The 20,804-nt window shown below is 38.4% G+C and overlaps 2 protein-coding genes across 5 annotated transcripts in view; one reads left to right on the forward strand and one right to left on the reverse strand.

Annotated features, from left to right (window-relative positions):
* The window catches only part of sema4d (sema domain, immunoglobulin domain (Ig), transmembrane domain (TM) and short cytoplasmic domain, (semaphorin) 4D), a 46,539-nt gene extending 27,611 nt beyond the window's left edge, over positions 1–18,928 (forward strand). For 3 of the 4 annotated variants that reach the window (XM_032569279.1, XM_032569277.1, XM_032569278.1), the window contains 14 exons: positions 1,315–1,448; positions 3,043–3,188; positions 3,268–3,330; positions 3,438–3,536; positions 3,636–3,729; positions 3,865–3,981; positions 4,940–5,091; positions 5,918–6,093; positions 6,230–6,386; positions 6,780–7,002; positions 7,176–7,288; positions 7,573–7,745; positions 7,926–7,972; positions 8,135–10,243. In XM_032569279.1, the coding sequence (XP_032425170.1) occupies positions 1,352–1,448; positions 3,043–3,188; positions 3,268–3,330; positions 3,438–3,536; positions 3,636–3,729; positions 3,865–3,981; positions 4,940–5,091; positions 5,918–6,093; positions 6,230–6,386; positions 6,780–7,002; positions 7,176–7,288; positions 7,573–7,745; positions 7,926–7,972; positions 8,135–9,129 (2,652 nt within the window). In that variant the 5' untranslated portion in view covers positions 1,315–1,351 and the 3' untranslated portion in view covers positions 9,130–10,243. Of the gene's footprint in view, positions 1–1,314; positions 1,449–3,042; positions 3,189–3,267; positions 3,331–3,437; positions 3,537–3,635; positions 3,730–3,864; positions 3,982–4,939; positions 5,092–5,917; positions 6,094–6,229; positions 6,387–6,779; positions 7,003–7,175; positions 7,289–7,572; positions 7,746–7,925; positions 7,973–8,134; positions 10,244–10,577; positions 10,779–13,043; positions 13,257–13,404; positions 13,494–14,251 lie in introns of those variants that run through there. The other variant, XM_032569280.1, reaches the window with a different exon arrangement.
* Positions 16,066–17,383, reverse strand: LOC116724918 (cyclin-dependent kinases regulatory subunit 2). The gene is made up of 3 exons (XM_032570711.1): positions 17,325–17,383; positions 16,362–16,489; positions 16,066–16,079 (listed from the first exon to the last, which is right to left on the reverse strand). The coding sequence occupies exons 1-3, from the start codon at positions 17,381–17,383 to the stop codon at positions 16,066–16,068; spliced, it is 201 nt and encodes a 66-aa protein (XP_032426602.1).
* Positions 18,929–20,804: the final 1,876 nt, after the last annotated feature.

Raw genomic sequence — 20,804 nt, forward strand, 5'->3', positions numbered from 1 at the left:
TCTGTGAGGTGAAAGGTTAATATCCATGTTGTAGACAGAAATGAAACATACACAACAAATTTATATTATAAGTTTATTGCTGATCGGGTGTGATCATTTTCGGTCTGGTGGATGAAAAGAAGGAAAAAGGTGGAGGGAACCAGACATAAAACAAAACGAATTTCTGGTGTTTTCTGCACCTGAAGCTGTGTAATTTAATATTACAAAAGGTTTGAAAATGTTAATCTGCCATATATGTTTCTTCGTCTCTCCAGCAACCCATATCCAAGTTGGAACGGCGTCCCTAAAGGTTTCAGGACCCCTGCCTTTATATCTGCGCTTCCTCCAAGATTAAGTTTAATTATTCAGAAATGGCACAAAATCTTTATCCAAATGTCTGGCTCCAAGTAATTTTGCCCCTTTACTAATTTGTAGCTCCTCCATTTCATACCTAAATATTGCCATTTTGTTTCATCCATCTGTTTTGCACTTGTAAACAACCAATTTTATAACATTGTATTTAAACCGTACTGTAATAGTTTCTATTTATAAACAATAGTTTTATGCTTTAACAGCTTGTTTGTATTTTTCTTTTTTTTGAGTTATGGGGATAAATGCACATCATACATAACACACATTGATTTGAAATTACCCCTTGCTGGCAGAGTCCCATAACCACATTTCTGTAGAGCAGAATGAGTGCTAAACAATTAGCAGAACATTTCTTTAAATTATTGGTTTGTAAAGTGATGATGACATGTCTTGCTCGACAGATGGTAAATTATCTAAATGACTAAGGTTCAAAATGTAGGAAAGCCAAAATTTCCAGGACCTCATAAATTAGCTCATTTTCTCTGACAAACAGCCCAAAAATACATATTTTGTTTATATTGGTATTTAGAAAAGCAGCAGATCCTCTTAAACCATGGCTGGAGCATTTCTGTTACTTTATAATTTTATGCCTGTCTGAATTGTCCTTAGATCTGTATGACTCATGAGCCCATAAACTGAATACAGAAACTAGAGAAGTAGATGATTGCCATCTGTGTTTTAGAAGGAACTTATTGATTGGCTGCTGCAGTGCTTCTGCTGGGCTTCATGTCTTTGTTTTTGATTCATTGCAGATTTTATTCTAATGTACGTAACATTCAGTACACAAACCTTTTACTGAAACAGGATGAGTCTGCTTTCGAGAACTTAAAGTTGGTTCCCCCATTTGTTAGTTTCCACTGCATGATGTCACTCCATTTAACAAACTTTAGATTTCTGTGACGGGGAAAGCAGATGAAGGTTTCAGTTCATTGACTTTGAGTTGTTCTTTTTGTGCTCTTGCAGGGGAAACTTCACAGTTCCAAAGCTTTCAGAGTCCAATATGGGATTTGGAGTGCTAGGAGTTTTTCTGGGGCTCCTCCTGGAGGTTTCAACCCACGGACCACACAGTGTTCCTCGAACTTCCTGGAAACGCCAAGGTAAAGCTGCTCGCAGTAAATATTCTGACTTGATTAAAAGCAGTAAATCTACCTGCTGCATTAAGAGAGAAAGCTGCAGATAACCTAAAGGAGTAGAAAAGATAATACTGATACGGAAGGGATGCTGAACTAAAAGTTGTGTACACATTTTCATCTTTTACTTCTAGATTTAGAAATATGTCAAGCATCTGATTTCTTAATTTTTGGCAAAAAAATTAAATCTCACTTCTCTATAAAAGCCATCTCAGTGAGAAGTAGTGTTTCTCACTATGAGTCGATATCTTTACTCAATCTCAAAACAAGAAACACGAGTAACGGATATAAAGTTCACTGGCTCTGCTGGCAGAGCAGGAGGAACAGAGCGTTCACACGGTCTTTATATGTCAAACTCTTTCAACTCAGCGTCTCATGTTCACAATAGTACATTTAGTTTCACCTGTTGCCTAATTCTATCAGGAGAAAGTAGCTCCAGTCTCAAATTAGGTGAATGGTTCTATGAAGAAAAAGTTCTCATTGCTGGCTACAGAAATAGTTGAGGTAACTCGGTCTCCGAGTGAGAACAGCAAGAGTGATTCCTCTTTAAACTCTTCTGTCACCCAGCCGCATTTAGTCGCCTGTTGAGGCTATTTATTTTGTTTGTGACCTGCATTTGAAATTAAAACCTCCAGTAGTAAGAGACTTCAGGTTGCAGTCTTTGGAATAGAAGAAAAGGTGATTACATTTGCTGTCATGTTGCTTCAAACCAGTTCCACACGCAGCAGGAAGTATAATTTCCATTACTGTTTTAAAAAGACTTCAGTAGAAGAGATGATGTGTCTTAGGAGTGAGAAGACACTCCTGATTCATTGCATTGCGTTTTAAAAAGACTTCAATAGAAGAGATGAAATGTCTTAGGAGTGAGAAGACATGAGTTCCAGTTACATTGCCTTTCAAAAGAAAAAAGTATTCATGACCCTTGAACTTTTCAAAAGGCTTTCACAATATTTCACAATTTAAAAAAACCCCTGAAAAGTTCATTGTGCATATTTATTCAGCCCTTTCTAGTCAATACTTTTAAAAACACATTTTGCTACACTTAAAGCTTCAAGGATTCTTGTTTATGTATCGACCAGTTTAGATGATTTTATTTAGAGGCATCTTATTAAAAGGGGTTGATTTTGTAATGCATGTTACAGTTTTCAGATTTTAATTAGAGGTTTTTTTTAAAAAAATGTTGCATTCTTTTCCTTCCCATTAACAAAATCTAACAAACAATACTTTGTCTTGGTCCATCACATAAAATCTCAATACAACGTTTGTCACGTTACAACCACAAAGAGTTTGAATACTTTTAACAGGAACTTTCTATTCATCTAACCTGCATGAGCTGCTTAGATGAGAATTAAGACCAGCATGTTATTTCATTCAATTTAAAATCAGTCCTCAAATCAAACATCATGAATTGAATTTCCTGTATTGTACTGACAGCTTCAAAAATGCTGATCTAAATGTATAATGAGCAGCTTAATTTAAACTCTATACGGTTTAATGTAGATCGATTGGTGGTTTCCTTAGCTGTAAATGTGGTCTCATCACCAAACATTATTCTCCTCAGATTTGGACCTCATGGAGTTTTCAGAGCCTGGCATCTTTAACTATTCGACGCTACTGCTGAGTGAGGAAAGAGGTGCTCTGTATGTGGGAGCAAGGGACGCCATTTTTGAGCTCAACAAGAGGAATGTGACGGTCAGGAACCAAAAGGTGAAAGAGTGGGAATAATGGTGCTATCACAGAATAGAGAATATTTTTAAAAATCTAAGTTGTCATGTTTGATTTATAGGTTCAGTGGAAAGTTGCAGAACATCCCATGGAGATGTGCACACGTAAAGGAAAATCAAGAGAGGTTTGCTAGATAAATACATTTTCCGCTTGTTTCACACAAGCTTTTTCTGTCTGAATCTATGATGTACAATTCAAGATTGTAAATAAAACTGTCCTGTTCCAATTCAGAGGGACTGCCCCAACTACATTCGAGTGCTCCAGATAGTGGATGACAAGCGGCTTTACATCTGTGGCACACATGCTTTCCAGCCTCAGTGTGATTACTTGGTAGGCTAATGGTCCATTACACTTTTAACTGGAAATGACACACTACATGCACCCACTTATCATTAGCATGACTGACTTATATGAGCTTGTTTGTTTCAGAATCTTGCAGACTTTTCTTTAGAGGGTCGACCTGAAGATGGCAGAGGAAAGTGTTCGTTTGACCCTTCGCAGAGCTTTACCACCGTCATGGTCGGTAAGTTGAGGCCAGCTTCGGCTCATTTCACAAAGAGCTCTTTTGGTTGAAGGCCCTGCATTAAAATGGATAATAATCTGTAGTAATCTCTTCTCATGGCGAGGGAAAACTGACTTGGCTTCATTCTCCCATCAGATGGAGACCTCTATTCTGGGACAGCTTATAACTTCTTAGGCAGTGAACCGATTATTTCCAGATATTCCCCATCCCATTCCCTGCTGAGGACAGAGTACTCTACATCATGGCTCAATGGTGAGTTTGGACCATATTTCACAGGTGGTTTATCCAGCTGAAAGATACTTCAACATGCTGCCTGACAGAGACAAATATAAGTTTGGCATTTTTTGCCATCTTGACTGTTACAACATCCCACACATTCAGATTGTGACTGATTTTAGTTTTTCTGTGTACAGAACATGCAACCCGCAACTTCTCGTTTTTACTCAGACACTAGTCTGTTAAAATGTCACTGTGTGACTGGGCCTATCTAGAACTTAAATGTGTTCTGGGAAAGTCATCCTCTTGTAGATTAGAATTTATGATGGGCCACTAATGATGCAGAAAAAAAAAATTAATTCCTGAGGATGATGCTGCCTTCACCATGTTTTGTTGTAAATATGTTTTTCTTTGATGACCATTTTTGCACCTTTTGGAATTTTGATCTGAAAGCTCAAGTTTAGTTTCCCCAAATTACACATTTCTGGCAAAGTCTGGTTTCTGTGTTGCAGCTTACTTCTAAGACCAAATGTATGGCGGACATGTACACACCTACATCTCAGTAAATTAAAATATCATTAAATTTTCAGGAACTCGCTTCAAAAAGTGAACCATGCGTGTACGCACAGTGATAGTTTCATGCCTTTATTCCTGTTAATTTTGGTGTTATGACTTAGAATTGACTTCTGAGAATTTGAATATAACATACAACGAATAAAAGTATTTTAATACAGTAACTGTATAGCATATGTGCTCAATATTTAGGTGGGGGTTAGCAATGGAGAATCTATCTTGGTCTCATTATCTCTGAACTGTAATCTAAAATAAACTGTGCATACTATGAATTAAACAGCTCAATTCTACACATCTATTCAGGATTGATGTGTAGAATTGTTCTGTAGATAAATGGGCTGTAAAAACGATTTTTATATTGGTCTGAACCTCTTGTATCACCAGCGTATTTATCTATCCTCTCCATGTGTGCTCATTTCAGAGCCCAGCTTCGTCTTTGCAGATGTGATCAGGGCCGAGAAGCACAGAGGAGACGGCGAGGACGACAAAGTCTACTACTTCTTCACCGAAGTGTCAGTGGAGTACGAGTTCTTTGGCAAGCTGCTCATTCCCAGGGTGGCTCGCGTCTGTAAGGTCAGCAGACGCTGTGCACCATCTGCTCCTACCTGCAGCATGCTCCTTTTATCCCCGTTTCCATGTTGTTGTTGTTTATGGATCGTTCTCAGACTCCAATCTTCTGTATGTTTTCTGATATTTTATTCAAATCTTAAGTAATTTCTTTTGTATTGACTTTTAGTGAATAAGAGTGATTATTATAGTTGTGCAACATTTGTTAGACAACAAACTACCAGCAGACATTAGCTTATTATGACTTATGTGTAAGAATTCGAATATAACTTTTTTAAAGACTCGAACACAATCCACCAAAATCTGTCAATTCGAGTAAAATTCTTACTCTTCCCACAAAGCTCTAAAATGATGAAGATGTATTGTTTGAAGATTATAACTAGCAGTTTGTTTCTCGCAGAATATGAGAGAGGTTTTGGTTTACCGCCTTTGTCATTTTTTAAGGTGACAAAGATGGATTCCATGGCAAAGATGGAAATGAGTTCTTCAGTGGAGTTTTATAGAAAAATATCTAGTATTTTTGTGGAACATAACTGAAGAACTTTTTAAAGATAAAGTAGTCAGTCTTAGATTTTTTCTTAGTTTCTGCCAAATGTGTGGTTTCTAATTCAAACATGTTAACAGTATTTATAAGCTACACTATGGTGGTGCTATATAGTCTTTTGATAATTAGTTTATTAGAAAGGTCAGAAGACTAATCCATATCATAAGCTAATAAAAGGAAAATGAGTGGATTTTGATGTCACTTTTGCACATGAACCTACCTTAAGATTTTCAATATGACTTCTCCCTCTTTGTTTTTACATATGGCCTCTTTAATATCCGTTTCCAGGGTGACCTTGGAGGAGAGCGTACTCTGCAGAAGAAATGGACCTCCTTTCTGAAAGCCAAGCTGGTGTGCTCCATGCCAGAGCTCAACTTTGTTTTCAATGTGGTCCATGATGTTTTCATCCTGAAGGGGAGAGACTGGAGAGACACAGTCTTCTATGGTGTCTTCACTTCTCAGTGGTCAGTGATTTCTCTAACCTTCAGCTATGTTAACAATCCATAAATATGTCTGTTTTATTTAAATTTTATCCTTCTGTTTCTTTCTTCTCCTTGTTGTCTAACCGATTTATCACACCTGTGTGTTTTACTGCCGTAGGGGAAATGTGGGTTTGTCAGCGGTGTGTGCCTACAACATGGCAGCTGTGGAGGAAGTCTTCTCTAAGGGGAAGTATATGCAGAAGGCCACAGTGGAGCAGTCCCACACAAAGTGGGTGCGGTATAACGGCATCCCTCCTTCTCCCCGTCCTGGTGCAGTGAGTGCCTGTCAACTATCAACTCACATGTTTTGCGCAACTCATAGCTCATTACAACCACAAAGCTCAGTGTGTTTTATGTGACATGCCAACACAACGCATCACAGAATTGTGAAGGGGACAGAAAATGATAAACGTCAAGTATTTACAAAAGAAATCGGAAAAGTGTAGCGGGCTTTTAATTCCCCTAAATAAAACTCCAGAGCAGAATAATTAAGCTCTAGTTTATGTTGGTCTAGAGTGTAAAAATCCCATTAAAGTTTGTGGTCTGAAATGTGAGAGAGCGCAATGAATAAGTGCTATGAATACTTCAAGATTCTGTATCAAATATTTGATACAGATTCTGTATCTGTCTGACTTTAATTTCTCCTTTCCTCCCCACAACACCACCAGTGTATTAGCAACCAACTGCGTCAAAAAAACATCAGCAGCTCACTCCACCTTCCGGACAAAACCCTTCAGTTTGTCCGGGACCACCCGCTGCTGGAGGACCCTGTCCTGCCCATCGGCAACGGACCTCGACTCATCACCAAGGACGTCAACTACACTCAGATTGTAGTAGAGAGGGTCCATGCTCTTGATGGGAACATTTATGATGTAATCTTCACCGGAACAGGTGAGAACTTATCTGCTGTAATACTGCATGCAAATGGCTTGATCTTTGCATGCAGTTTGCAATAACATGTTTGAATTCTGTTATGCTAAAATGTTAAACTAATGAAGAATACTTTCTCCATGTGTGCCTTGTTGGATAATTAAATGTTTTTTTTCTTCTGCTGTGATTGTTAGATAAAGGTGTCCTACACAAGTCTGTGGTGTTCGAGGAAGATGTCCATATTGTGGAGGAGATCCAGCTCCTGAAGAACTCTGAACCCATAAAAAACTTGCTGCTGTCTTCAGAGGTCAGTTTCTTCTTCAGTTCTCCAAAAATATAAGTTAAACATTTCAGGTGATTTTCAGATAAGATCCTATGTCTTGTCTGAGGGAAAAAATGTTTGCTGGAAACATTTGGTGACTGTGAAAGTCATAAAACCATTATTTGTACAGACACATAAAAAAGTTTACAAGTTCTTTGAAAGTTTACAAGTTCTGTAGTTTTAAATCCCACAGAAAAATGGGAATTATAAGACCTTGTTTATGAATACATTTCTTTGCATATCATACGAACAAACATATTCGCTTCCAGACACAGTCAGTGTATGCTGGGTCGGACTCTGGCGTCATTCAGTCCCCCACAGCTTTCTGTGGAAAGTATTCTACGTGTGACGACTGTGTCCTGGCTCGAGACCCCTACTGCGCCTGGGACCCCAACACAGCCGCCTGTGTCTGCATCCTTGATGCTCCAAAGGAGCAGCTCAGGTAACTTGATGGGCTACATTCACTCTTTATCACTGCTATCTTTCTGCATAGCTGTACTGCACTCATCAGTGAAAAGGAAACTTCCAGATCTGTCAGGTTTGTCTTCCAAGAGACAGACCTGTTTTACCTGCTTCTCAGTGTTTGGTGATGGTTTGAACTCGTAGGTTGTTTGTGTTGCAGGAGACTTGTCCAGAGTCTGAGCGGTGATGCAAACAAGTGTCCTCCAGGTAAGATGTGCACACATTCCACCCAAAGAGTCAGACTGCACACAGAGGGTTACTACACAGTATATTGTTTAGAGGCCATAAATATGAGAAAACTATTTTCCACTTGAAGGATCACTAGAACAGAAGATTCAAATGTGACTTCTTTTTTTTTCTGCTTTTCAGTGTCTTCGGTGTCTTTCAAGGACTATCAGAAAGTATTAGTGAAACCGGGCAGCTCTGCTGAGCTTCCCTGTGTGGTGAAGTCCAACCTGGCTCATGTGATGTGGAAATCAAACGACACTCTTCTCGACGAGGCCTCTCGTTTCCACTTCATCGGTGAAAACGGGCTCCTCATTTACAGCGTGGCCCCCGAGGATCAGGGTGAATACCAGTGCTGGTCTGTGGAATGGGCTCCTGCTGCTGGGAAGAACTTTAGCCGCCTTCTTGCTGGATACACATTGAAGCTGGATCTTCCTCCCGGACCCGCTGCCCGGACAAACCGTGTGGCCACCACAGTCCACAACCAGGAGACGAGTAGCGTGCTTCCAGCTGAAGGTAATGGTAAAACAGAGAGACAGCCACTAACTTCGGCCAGCTTCACATCCACAGTCCTCCTCACCACCCCGCCCCAAACTGACCCATCACTAACCCCGCCATCCAGTGGCACAGTCAGGTTACAGCCAAGCAGGAACCATCCCCCAAACGCCGTCATTCCTCGTCCAGACAGCCAGGACCCTGCTGCGGAGTATTTGCAACACAACAACAGCGTGGCCCTCCTCTTTCTTTTTCTCCTGTTCTTCCTCCTGTTTTTAGCCGCGATGGTGTACAATTGCTACATGCAGTATCTCCCCGCCCCATGCCTCAGGCTGCGAGCCACTCTGCTAGGGAGCAACAAGTGTACCCATCAGCCAGAGTACAGGGCCTGTGAAGCTGGTTTAATGGAAGCGTCTGCTGCCGACAAAATTAACATGACGGAACAACCCGCGCAGAACGGCAGCCAAACCACCAAAAACCTTCAGGCACTGCGCGACACTGGCTACGAGACGGAACCCGAGTGTGGCAACGGACGCCTCCCTTCTCACAACTTTGGAGGCGACAGCTCCTCCCAGGAAAAACCTTTCGATGTGGACTGCGACTCCCAGTCCATCCAGTTTGCGGATGCAGATGACGCTTACTGATGAATATCAGTGGTGTGTTTAGAGTAGAAAGTGCGCCAGGGCTATGTTCCTTATTTCTGCAGTAGGCTTGGGCCAGTATGATGACCTTGAGTAAAATAAACAGATTGACGTATTTAACATAACCCCTCCTCCCCCCAAATGTCTGACATGATCCAGTTAATTTTATTTAAAACAACATCTATCATGAGACTTAAGCAAAAATATAGAATAAATGCTAAATTTATTGTGGAGAATATTGAACCTTTTGGTCGTTATGCTCCTGGAGAGTAGCACAGTTTTAACAGTATGATATGAAGGCACTAACCCAAAGTTGCTTTAAACTAGTGTCTTTAACCCCGTTATGGAGGAATGGGTGGTGTTTTTCACAACTAGAAATGTTTCCAAACAGCTGAATTTGTATTCTAAGAGAGGGAAATGCTCCTCCTCCTTTCCTTGGAGGAGGAGGATTGTTGCCATTACTTAATGCTCTATGCATCTGGAAAAAAATCTGGTCATGTTGACAATTTGATTCATTTTAAAAGGCTAACTTTGTGAACTCTTTCCATGCCTTCATAATGGCTGCCGGTCACTGGCCCATGCTAAGCAGCTAAATGTCATGAAAGTGAGCGTAAGTCCAGCATGTAGCAAATATCTGAAGCCTTAAACCAGATATTCTGCCCTTTTGTGGTCATATTTAGAGCTTCTATCCTTTCAGCTGAGTCCAGCAAGAAAAGCTATTTCTTATATTCCAAATTGGAAACATTATTTACCAAATTGGTAAGTTATTGTGATGTTTTCCAAGTTGGAATCCTATTTCTATTCAGCCTGAGTGGATAAAAATATCCCTTGGAGCATTTGCATCCATTTGTATAACTGATGCTTCATCGTCATAGTAATTTCTCAGGGAGGTTCTGTGTGATTTGCCTTTGTGTGTTGCTCTGTGTTGTCAGCCATGCCCACCTGGTTTGTGACGTATCACAGAGTCGATTCGTCAGAAGATAGAAAAACAGTCGGACATCTTGGTTGGTGGAGAAATGCTGGAATGTATCGAACCATGGACTATTGATGAGTGGCACTGCTGAGATAAAAAAAAAAAAAAACATTTTCTTTTTCTCTTTACCTGTGAAGTCGACATTCCTGATTGTCCTGTGTATTAACCCTCATCAGTCCGTCTCCCTTATGTGGTGTGTTACTGAAAAAAAATGTACAGTGTGAGCAGAGGACATTAGAGCCCTGGAAACAATCTGAAGTTTAATATTTATTATGATTTTATTAAACATTCTATTTTAGATTATTTAAAATGACACATCTGTGGTAATAACACAGCAATTCAATCCTTCATTTTTATTTTATTTATTGCAAAACTTCTAGTTTTATACCTCCCACTCTCCCTTTTTTATTCTCTGCATGCCATCCCGTGTTCAGACTTTCCTCAAAGCTCTCTTCTTTTCCGCCACTCCCTCTCACAGCCTCCTCTATCGACTCCTCATCTTCTCTGTCATCCTCTGGAAGTAGCTCTTGCTCTTCCCTCCCTTCCTCCTCTTCTCCCGCCAAGCCCCACTGCGTGGAGGCTCGGGAGGCAGAGGTAAAACTGTTGCCTCCTCTGCTGAAGGACCAGGCCTGGGGAGTTCACGCCCAGGAGGCCTTCCTGCTCTTCTGCCTCGCTCTGGGTGAGTGCTGCCTGTGACTCCGACCTATCTCATACCCCTCCAAAACCCTTCTCCTCCCTCAGGGACACATGCTTGGTTTTGAAACCCATGCTTTGTGTATTTAACCATTTGTTTTACATTCTTTTTCTCCCCGTTCTACTGTGTGTTGGCAATACTCGAACCTGAACTAACAGAGCTGTGTGCTTGGGTTTCTGGATTTATTTGCTGGATTACCACAAAGATGGATCAATTTCTGAAAATACAAAATAGGGATTCATTGCAAAAATGTCAGCTTCTTTACAACCGACTTGCACAAATATATATATTTTAATAAGTTGCTGTGTAATGGCAGTCTTAATTTGTAAAATTTAAAGATGAGCACTGTTAACGATGTCTCCATGGAACATGCAGAAGTTTGCAAAAGAATTGTTGGTAAAACTGTTGATTTTTTTTTGTGCCTGTAAACATTTGTCAATATTTGTATATATTGGAAATGGTTGTTGATTATGTACATAAATCCATGGGATGTTGGGCTCCCTGTAGAGGGGTGAAATAAACCTTGTCAGATGATTTCAAAACTTTTTTTTAAAACTGAATCAGAATAAAGAAATTACACAAAATATCATGGTACATTATTGTTGAAAGGTAATCCAGTCCCACTACACTTTTTCACATTTTGTCATGTTTGAGCCACAAACTTCAATGTATTTTGAGATTTTTATGGTTGACCAAAAACAAAAGACGGCATTAATGTCAAGTGGAAGGCAAATATTTATGAATAATGATCTGAAGGCTGTGGCATGCGATTATATTTGATCCCGAGTTGATTTTTTTTTTAACGTTTTATTTTCAATAACTGTTTTATATCGACACATACACATGTCCACCCCTGTCACAACTCACAATTCACATCTTATTTACGCAGACCATTCCAGACATTTAACCTACACCAAGCAAACTGGTCGTACAATTCCAGCTCTGCCAAAAGTCTTCCAGGGAATGTTGATGGAGGAAACAGTCCAACAGAGATACATTTCCTTTAGATAGACATTGGACCCTTTAAGAGACACTTATATTCATCAACATCCATAGATATATACATTACAATAATTACAGTGATAGGGACAACAGTAGGCATAATGAGGATACAAACTAAAGCGATCCCGAGTTGATTTATTGTGGAATCACCTCCTGCTGCACTTAGTTGTATCTTTTGGGGTATCTATGAACTTTGCATATCAATAATTGATATTTTTGTTTCATTTTTTGTTAATTTTTACTGAACTTGTCAATTTAATAACAAAGAAAACCTGAACATCAATTTTGTTTTCAACCCAGGACTTTGACTGGACCACTCAAATGTGTGCTTTTGATCTAAACTCCCTTTATTTGTATTTTTATGCTCATCCTGCTATAAATTGGTCTCCATCCCAGTCTCAACTCTAAAAGGTTTCCAGATTCATCTTGTATTTAGCTTGATCCATCTTGCCATTAACTCTGTCCAGCTTCCTTGTCCCTGCTACTGAAGGTTAACCCCACAGCATGGTGTTGCCATTACCATGTTTTACAGGTGGAATGGTGGGTTTGGTGTGATGTTAGCTTTCTGCCCAACTTGGCATTTTGCATGTTGGTCAAAAGGCTCAAATTTGGTCTTATTTGATCAGAGCTCCTTCCTTCTTATGTTTGTATCTTCTACATAGCTGGTGCTAAACTAAACAAACTGAGCAACTTCAATTCAGCTAGTTTTTGTATTCCAGCTCTTAAGTCAGATCTATGGCAGCACTGAGGTGCTAAGAGGGGGTTAAATCAAATGTATGCCAAACTTCAAAATTATATTGTAATTTTTTACTTGCGTGTAATCCTCAGAGGCTGGGTTACACGTAGATCTGATACGGACACATCATTCTACAATCGAGAAAATGTTTTAAACAGTCATCCTGGTTGGTGATAGTTTATCAGGCATCAAAAACTATTTTCTGAATGTCCAATGTTTTCTTTCAGACTCTCAATGTACAACTTTACAAGATGGCAATGAACAGATAAGGTTTAAGGAAAGCTTTTTCTTAATGTCGTAAATGAAACTTTTTCTGGCATGCTGAACTGTTTCCATGATCACTGTTGATACAAAACAAAATCAGATGTGATGGAATCTGTTACTGCTGCATGACTGCTTGCACCTCTGCAAACCGATTTCCTCGTGTGAATGTACCAAAGGAAAGCACCATGTTCTGCACGCCAGGGTCTCAACAATCAGGAGTCAACAAGAAGTCCCGTTCTGTTCCGCAGGTCCAAGCGACATCCATATTCATTGGCTAATAAATGGGTACAGTGTGGACACCCCAGTAATGGAGTACCGAAGGCCACTGGGCCAGAGGGAGGTGCTGGTGAGCAGCTGGCTTAGAGGGGGGCCGCTGATCAAGGAAGCCCGTTATCGCTGTGTTGCTGAAGCCAGCACAGGAAGTGACACATCTGACATTGACCTCCATCTCACTACCGGAGGTATTATGGTTGTGTAGATTTGAGTAAAAACGTTAAACTGCTGTGAAGTGGTCGTGTATAAGGGATTTGCCCTGGTTGGTTGTGAGTATTGCCACTGATGGGGCGACGGGTGATGTTTAAATCTATGAAGGATGTTGTTGTTTGACAGATGAAAACATTCCATCCAGGGATCTGAACCAATGGAGAGGTGCGCTTACAGAGCATGAGCAGCTGCTGAAAAGATGGGAAAAAGCCTGGGTAGGTCACACAGTGGGGTCGTTTTCATCTCATATTCTTCAAAAGCCTCTTTGTCTAAATGTTTCACTTCATTAGAACCAGTATATCGAGATGAAAATCTTTTTTATTCCAGTATCATGATTTGAGGATTTTTCTTCTGGTGGAAAAAATAAACCCAAGAAAAATATTTGGCTTTCACTTCTCACCATTGGCACAATTGCTGGTACAATTGAAAAATACATCTTTAAAGTAAATTTAACCGATAAGTTTTTTTAAGTTGACATCTCAGTGTGACCAAGTCTCAATAATAGCTGTTGTCTTTTACTTATGGTGGAGATTCAAACAACGTTATGAGTATTGTCACTGATAGGGCAATACTTTGATGAAAAATATGATAGTTGTTTGTCTCTAATGGTAAAAAAATAAATAAAATAAGTACAAATGTAAGAAAGCAACAGTCTCAATAAATCAGACTATGAAGAACCACATTACAAAATATCCTTATCAATTTTATTTCAAATTGTTTTAACCACATCAATACTTCTAATTGGATTAAATGCAAGTCTACCATGATTGTCTTTTGAGGTTTTTAAAAATAAAATGTGATGACCAATTCATAGCTTAGATTTTAGAGGAGAACCATCTACTTTTTTTTTTATAGATTGTATCCTTTTATGGCCATTAAGCACAGAATCCACAGAAATCCTTGCCTTGCATTTTTTAGTTATTTATTTTTTCACTTCTTTGCTTCTTTATAATCTCTGCTCTTTCCTCTACAGGAAAGTTGTGATGGCCACACAACTGGGTGAGCACGTGTTCATTCTGGTTGTGGACTGGCCTCTCAGTCCAGCTGGACCACTCCTCTGACACTGAACATTTCACAAACACAAGTAAAATGTTTCAGTGTCACCACTTACATGAGAGTTTGATGGACCATGACATGAAGAATTCACAGCTCTCACATGGCTGCTGTGATGGTTTTTGGACTCCCTCCAAACTGGAAGGATTGGAGTCAGCCCACTGACTCCTTCAGTCTAAGAAAGCTTGTACTGGATTTGTTGCTGTATTCACAGTATAAGACTGCCATTTTGAAGTAGTGCTTGTGGGGAAACGGCAAATGTCTTTGTGAAGTTTATCAGATTCTGTGGGTCAGTGTCTCTGTTAAACCCAGTTATAGTGTGATGATATTCAAAGTTTTGCCTCTTAACTTCCTTAAAGAACCAGTTTCACTCCTTAAGGCTATCTTACAGAATTTTTACTTAAAATATACTAAGTTATTCAAGCCTCAACTAGGATCAAACTGAGATAAGAAATTTGCTATCTATGGTCATACTTTTATTGCCAGTATGTCTTATGCTTAAGCTAGCTTAATTATTTACTTGAATCAAACAATACTTTATTATAATATTCACAATACCAACACAAAGGTAAACATTCAACTGCCAAAGTTCAGTGTATTTTGGCACACACTGAAAAGTTTACCACTTATTGATTTTTAAAAGAAACGTATGGTTTTAGTCTTGAAATAAATTGTTTTATTCCTGTCTGATTTGTATTGAATAGATCATGTTTCTGGTTTTCAGAAATACTGAAAACCAGTATTTCTGTAAAAACCCAACGAAGTTAGTTTTTACCTTAGAACAAAACACTGAATGGGGTATACATACTATTGCAAGGCACCTTAGGCACAAGGCTATCTAAACTTTATTATACAGTACTTTAATAGTTTTCTTAGGCATGTTTTGGATAAGTCCTGAGGGGGTCTGGATTTTTTTTTTACCTCACTGAGCAGATTTATGTTATGTAATTAACACTAATGCTTCTTTAGTAGTCATGATTTTATAATATAATCTATCAAAGTAGGGTTTTTTTTAAAAAGAGAAACTTTTACTTGTAATTATGCACTGAAATATTGCAACAGTGGCACTTATTTGAATGAATCCTGCAGCTCGGCAAGTTCCAACTCTGCTGAATCACAGCGTACCACATCAGCATTTTCCACAAAAAGCATTTTCTTCCACCTGAATAATTTATTACCCAAGGACTTCTTCTTGTAGATCTATTACAGCATTGGAACAGGACAACTGTTTCCCAGAATCTAATTGTCAAAACAGATGCTGATTATTAAAGAAATGGATTATAGATTTAAAGAATGATGACTATTCCGTAAGGGGAAAATACTTTGTGGTGAGGCTTTATTGTTGTTTTTCACATTAGAAACTTTGCATTGAGCTAAAGTGCATCTGGGCAAAAGAAATGCAGTTGACCTGGACAATACTTCTGCACAAGTTGCTGTTTAAGATGTTTCCATTTGAATTTTAAACAAGATAATAGCACCCTCTTGTGCCCAAAAAAGGGGGAAAATGCTGTAAGCAAAGAAAACATGGAAAAACTGAAACTGTATGACAGCAGCACAATTCTTTAAGCAGTCATCTAGAGAGTTCACATACAAGTATTTAGCTACACAGCAACCTTTCCACTGGTCATGTGGGCTGTCACGTGTTCCATTCCAATATTTATTTACGTCCAAATTGCTTCTTGATAAACATTCTAAGTCAGCTTTTTTCCTTCTGGCTGAATGAGGCAATTGTTGCTAATTGCAAGTCCCTGAAACACGAGGAAAATTACAAAGAATATTTATCTTTAACTGTTTAAGCAGCGACATGGTAACTATCACTCACAGTACGACTTCCCAATGAGAAGTGGTAGGATTGGGTCAGTGTTTTGGTAGAGGTCTTCTAAATAGTAGGATATGAGGCTCTGAAAGAGAATTTGATGAAAACTTCACATAACTAGGTAACAGTACAATTAATTTCTACCGTTATTTTACAAAAAAAAGCTTTTTCCAGTTCCAAGGTAGGCCAACCTTAAACTGTTTTGTTCACGTACCTGGTTCGTGTATCATGTAGTGGATCCAACTTTTGGACTGCTGCACTCCCAGCTGTCTCCACTCATCTTCAGACATCAAGTGGGATTTTGGGACATACTTAGCCATTTCCCGAGGTAGAACGACATGCCTCAGCAAGAGAAAAAAAAAGACTATTACTTTTAATAAAACAACTAATTTCCTTAATGTCATGACAAGTAACAAAAAATTATTTTATACAAATCTCTCCAGTCTGAGAACTTGGATATATTATATTTTAAGACAATTTTTTCAACCCCAATAAGACTTGGGGTTGAATTAGAAAAGAAATACATATACACAGACATATATATATATGTGTGTGTGTATACAATGTATACATTGAGCAGAATGTGCATTTATATATATGCACATTCTCCTCCATGTCTATTTGGCAAAGTTGCACATTCTTTCCAGTCAACACAACCCCTGGAAAATATTTAAACTCCAGACTTTTCTGGAATTTTCCAGACTACAAACCAGCTGTATCAAGATGAAATAGTCATTACTGCTACCTCAGAAACATAAATACGTAGGTATCTTTAGGACTGTCCTGTAAAGACTACAGAGAAACTTGTGCCCATATATCCAGAATAGATAAGACCTGAAAAAACTCTGCAGCTTTTCCACAGGTCTCCAATGAGTACGACTAAAAGATTAATGAGATGCAGCTGTGCACGACGATGATTTCAGGAACCCCAAGGACTCCTGAAATCTAATTTTCATTGTATGAAAATTATATAAGGTGTACATTAAGTCAAGTTGTAAACGCCCCAAAACACACAATTGCCCCATTAATGTGGCACACCGGTCACCGTTTTAGAAGCGGTACAGGTGAGTTAAAAAAAAAATAGACATTTTGAACAGTTAAACGTGTTTCTTAATAGAATATCACTTGGTTGTTTTCTTTACTGACAGTAAACAGGCTGAGAGAGATGGCTGCTCACCTGTATTCGTACTGGTCGTCACTGTACCTGTTCGAGTAATAAATCTGGCTTCGAGACATATTTCCAGTGAGGATAAACAAGAAAAGTTTGTAATCAAACGCTCGTTACAGAACAACACTTCAGTTGAGGTTTTGGTCTCTCGCGTAAATTGCATCGACGCGGTGTTTGGACGGTGCATGTCACGTGACCAAGAACTTTGTTTCCATCAATCAACCGGGCGCAGGTGAGGGTGTTTTTACAAATGTGGAATTTTATGCTGATAATGACAGTTGGGGGGGTTGTATTATAATATCAAATACTGTTTGGTGTGCTTAGTCTTAAATACGAGTTTTTTCCTTTGCTGTTTAACATTTTATCTTCACTGTGTTGCAATATATCGCAGACATTTTGGCTTCACAAGCAGAGACAAAAACAGCTTTTCTGCGGCGCTGGTGTAAGAGGATGGATTTTGTCCTGTAGTGAGACTCTTATGTTTAAAGCGGATACAGTAACTTGCAAATACTACTGAGTCTGATACCCATATTCTGGTGCCATCATTGACAGTTAGGCTGCTACCTAATGGGTAGCTAGTTATCCATTAGGTAGCTTAGTCCACCTGTGTGTTAATTTCATCCCAGTATAAATCCGGAACCACACCAGAGAGGTCAAAAATACAGTAGAAGAAAAGAAGACACCATCTACTGATACAAGATGATGATGATGATGGCAGCATCATGCTGTGGTAATGTTATCTTTTAGCAGGGACAGGCAAACTGGTCAGAGCAGAGGGAAAAATTAATGGTGATTCTTATAGTTAAGTCCTAGTAGAAAACATCTAAAACACATCTGGAGGAATGAGTGTTGTGAGCACAAGTCTAGCACCACATGTTGATGTGCCATTGGGCAATTAAACCACTTGGCTGTGACTCTGTGAAAATAATGCATGAATATATAAGTGCAGTGAGTTTGGCTGGGTGAAAGAGATGCGTTGTGTAAGTGTGCTTTGAGTATCGTGACTAGACATATAAGCTGTTGTCAATGAAACTTCAGCAGTTTTAACGTATTTGTTTAACATATTACATTACATGCGACAAAAATGACCCAATCAAAGTCCACACTAAATCGTGACGAGACTTGAACATTTATGCTCACAGACACTCCATAGTGAGTCCTGCGCAACTTAAAGAATTTTCAGTACAATACACCCAACAGCATGTCGTGTATGTGATTTATTTTCTTTTTCTTTTTTATTTATTTATTTTTGCACTAAAATTGTGACCGTTCTTTTTAGTTTATTCAGAAAAGTTCTGATAGCATTAATATAGACCTAAAGATAGATTGAGCAAAGTGTTGTCTGCAGATGAAGACAATATTGGGTCAAGCACTAAATGCATCTGAAAATCCTTAAAACCCATGCTGGTTTATGAGAAAGACGATGTCAAAATAAATTTACCAAATATTTGACCTGAAGTGTTACACAATGTTGTGGTAGCGGTGGTGTAATCTCTGAAAGTGGTGCTAAAGTTGGCTTTTGTGGCAGCAATTCTTCAATATGTATATTTTCCTAGTAGTGCAGACTTGTATCTTCATTAACAATAAAGTAGTTCACCCTTTATTTACCAGAATCCTGTTGTCACACTATCGATGTGTTCTTGCTTTATTGTTAAGAGCTCACTAAAAATATCCGATTTTACCAATTAAATGCTTCTGTTTTTTTATATTATTAACCGTTTTCCCTCTAGCTTGCCTGGAACATTTTTTTTAACATGGCTTTGGTAACTAGGCAACAGCAGTCAAGTGAAATATTTGTCGGATTCCTTGCTTTGTCTTTCCTTTTTTCCTACCCCACCTCTTAACAACTCCATTCAGTTTATTTATATAACTCCATTTCACAACAATCACTGTCATTTCAAGGCACTTTCCAAAAAAAATTCAACATTTCAGAAGTAACTTGAGAAACCCTAGTTGCACCAAATAATAAATGTGCATAATATTGTCTTCTGGAACCTGCAAATAGACAAATGTTTGTTTTAAAAGAAAAAAAAACATTAGAGAAACATAATTCTCCCCTTTTTCCTGCTATCTATAGCATTGTTCACAATTGTAATGCTTTAAACACAGTGTCTTTAATTGTGGTCCATGTTGCTGTGCTGCACTAAGCACTGCTGCTGGGATTCAGGACGTAGGAAAGGCATTGATTGAATCTAAGACCTTTAATAGATTTATTTCTTTAACTTAAGTGTTTTACTATTACAAGTTTTATCTAATCTATGGATTGACAAAAGTATGACAGAAAGCTGCTGTCTTAAAGGCACTTTTCACAGAATGTGAAACTATTCTATGAAAAAGGTCTTCACTTTGAAGATCTGCTGAGCAGGAAAAGGCGACATCTAGTGGCAAATGTTTTGAAACACACTTCTTTTTGACACTAAAAACAAGACAAAGAAAGAGGAGAATTGGGCTGTGCTAAAGAGTTAAGTTGGGCTCTGAATCACTTTTTTCATATTTTGTTTGGTCTGAAACTTTAAGCATGACAAATAGGAGAACAAATGCTAAACCTGAAGTCAAAAGCAGAACATTATAATCGGGCATGATCAAACTTACAGAACTGTATCTTCCCAAGATGGGGATTGTTGTTCTTTCATTGCTGTGATTAGTTTTTCCCCTCATAATAGATTTTTGCAGTTTTTGCTTTTGTGCAACACTTAAAGTTTTCAGATCATCAAAAAAGTTTTGATATCATACAGAGATAACCAGAGTAAATACAAAAAGGATCAAATGATTTTAAATTTCTTTGTATGGAAAAAGAAAGAACCACAGAATTATGTGGTTCTGTGTGAAAAAATAATAATTGATTTGCTGAATTTCTTTATATATGTAGAAGAATTTGGCCTCCTTCTTGTCAGAATTGTGGTTTTTAAAAATCACAAATGGCTTGTTTGGTGGCCTAGTGACTTTAAATAAGCCACTACAAAATTATTACTTTGCTACTTTTCTTTTTTTGAGCCATTCAGATTAGGTCCACACAGAATACATACATGTGAACCACCACTGAAAATGTCCTTGCATTATTCCAAATTGATTTTCCTGAAATAGCGATGCAAAATGAAGGGATATTCACTACATTTTTTTTTTTTGCTTTATTCATCATATTCATTTTGGCACTTTTTGGTGCCACTTTGTTTTTTTTTATATTTATTTTCCACTGGGATATTTTTATATGTTTGCTGTCAAAAATTTCTAAGCATACCTTACAGTTGGAATACAATGTTCCATTTATGAATTACATAGCACCCATTCACAATAAAGACAGGACATATATATAATTCATATCCAATTACATAGTGTCTACTTCAGTTTAAATAAATTCAGTCTACAGTTGTTTTTCAGCTCAAAATACATTTGCAGTATAGTGTATGTATCTCCTTTAGCATATAAACAGTAAATTAGTAATTAAATGTGTAGGTGGTAACTGTTGACATGAATGTGAAGGAAAAAAGG

This window comes from Xiphophorus hellerii, chromosome 8 (genome assembly GCF_003331165.1).
Source record: "Xiphophorus hellerii strain 12219 chromosome 8, Xiphophorus_hellerii-4.1, whole genome shotgun sequence".
Lineage (NCBI taxonomy): Eukaryota > Metazoa > Chordata > Actinopteri > Cyprinodontiformes > Poeciliidae > Xiphophorus > Xiphophorus hellerii.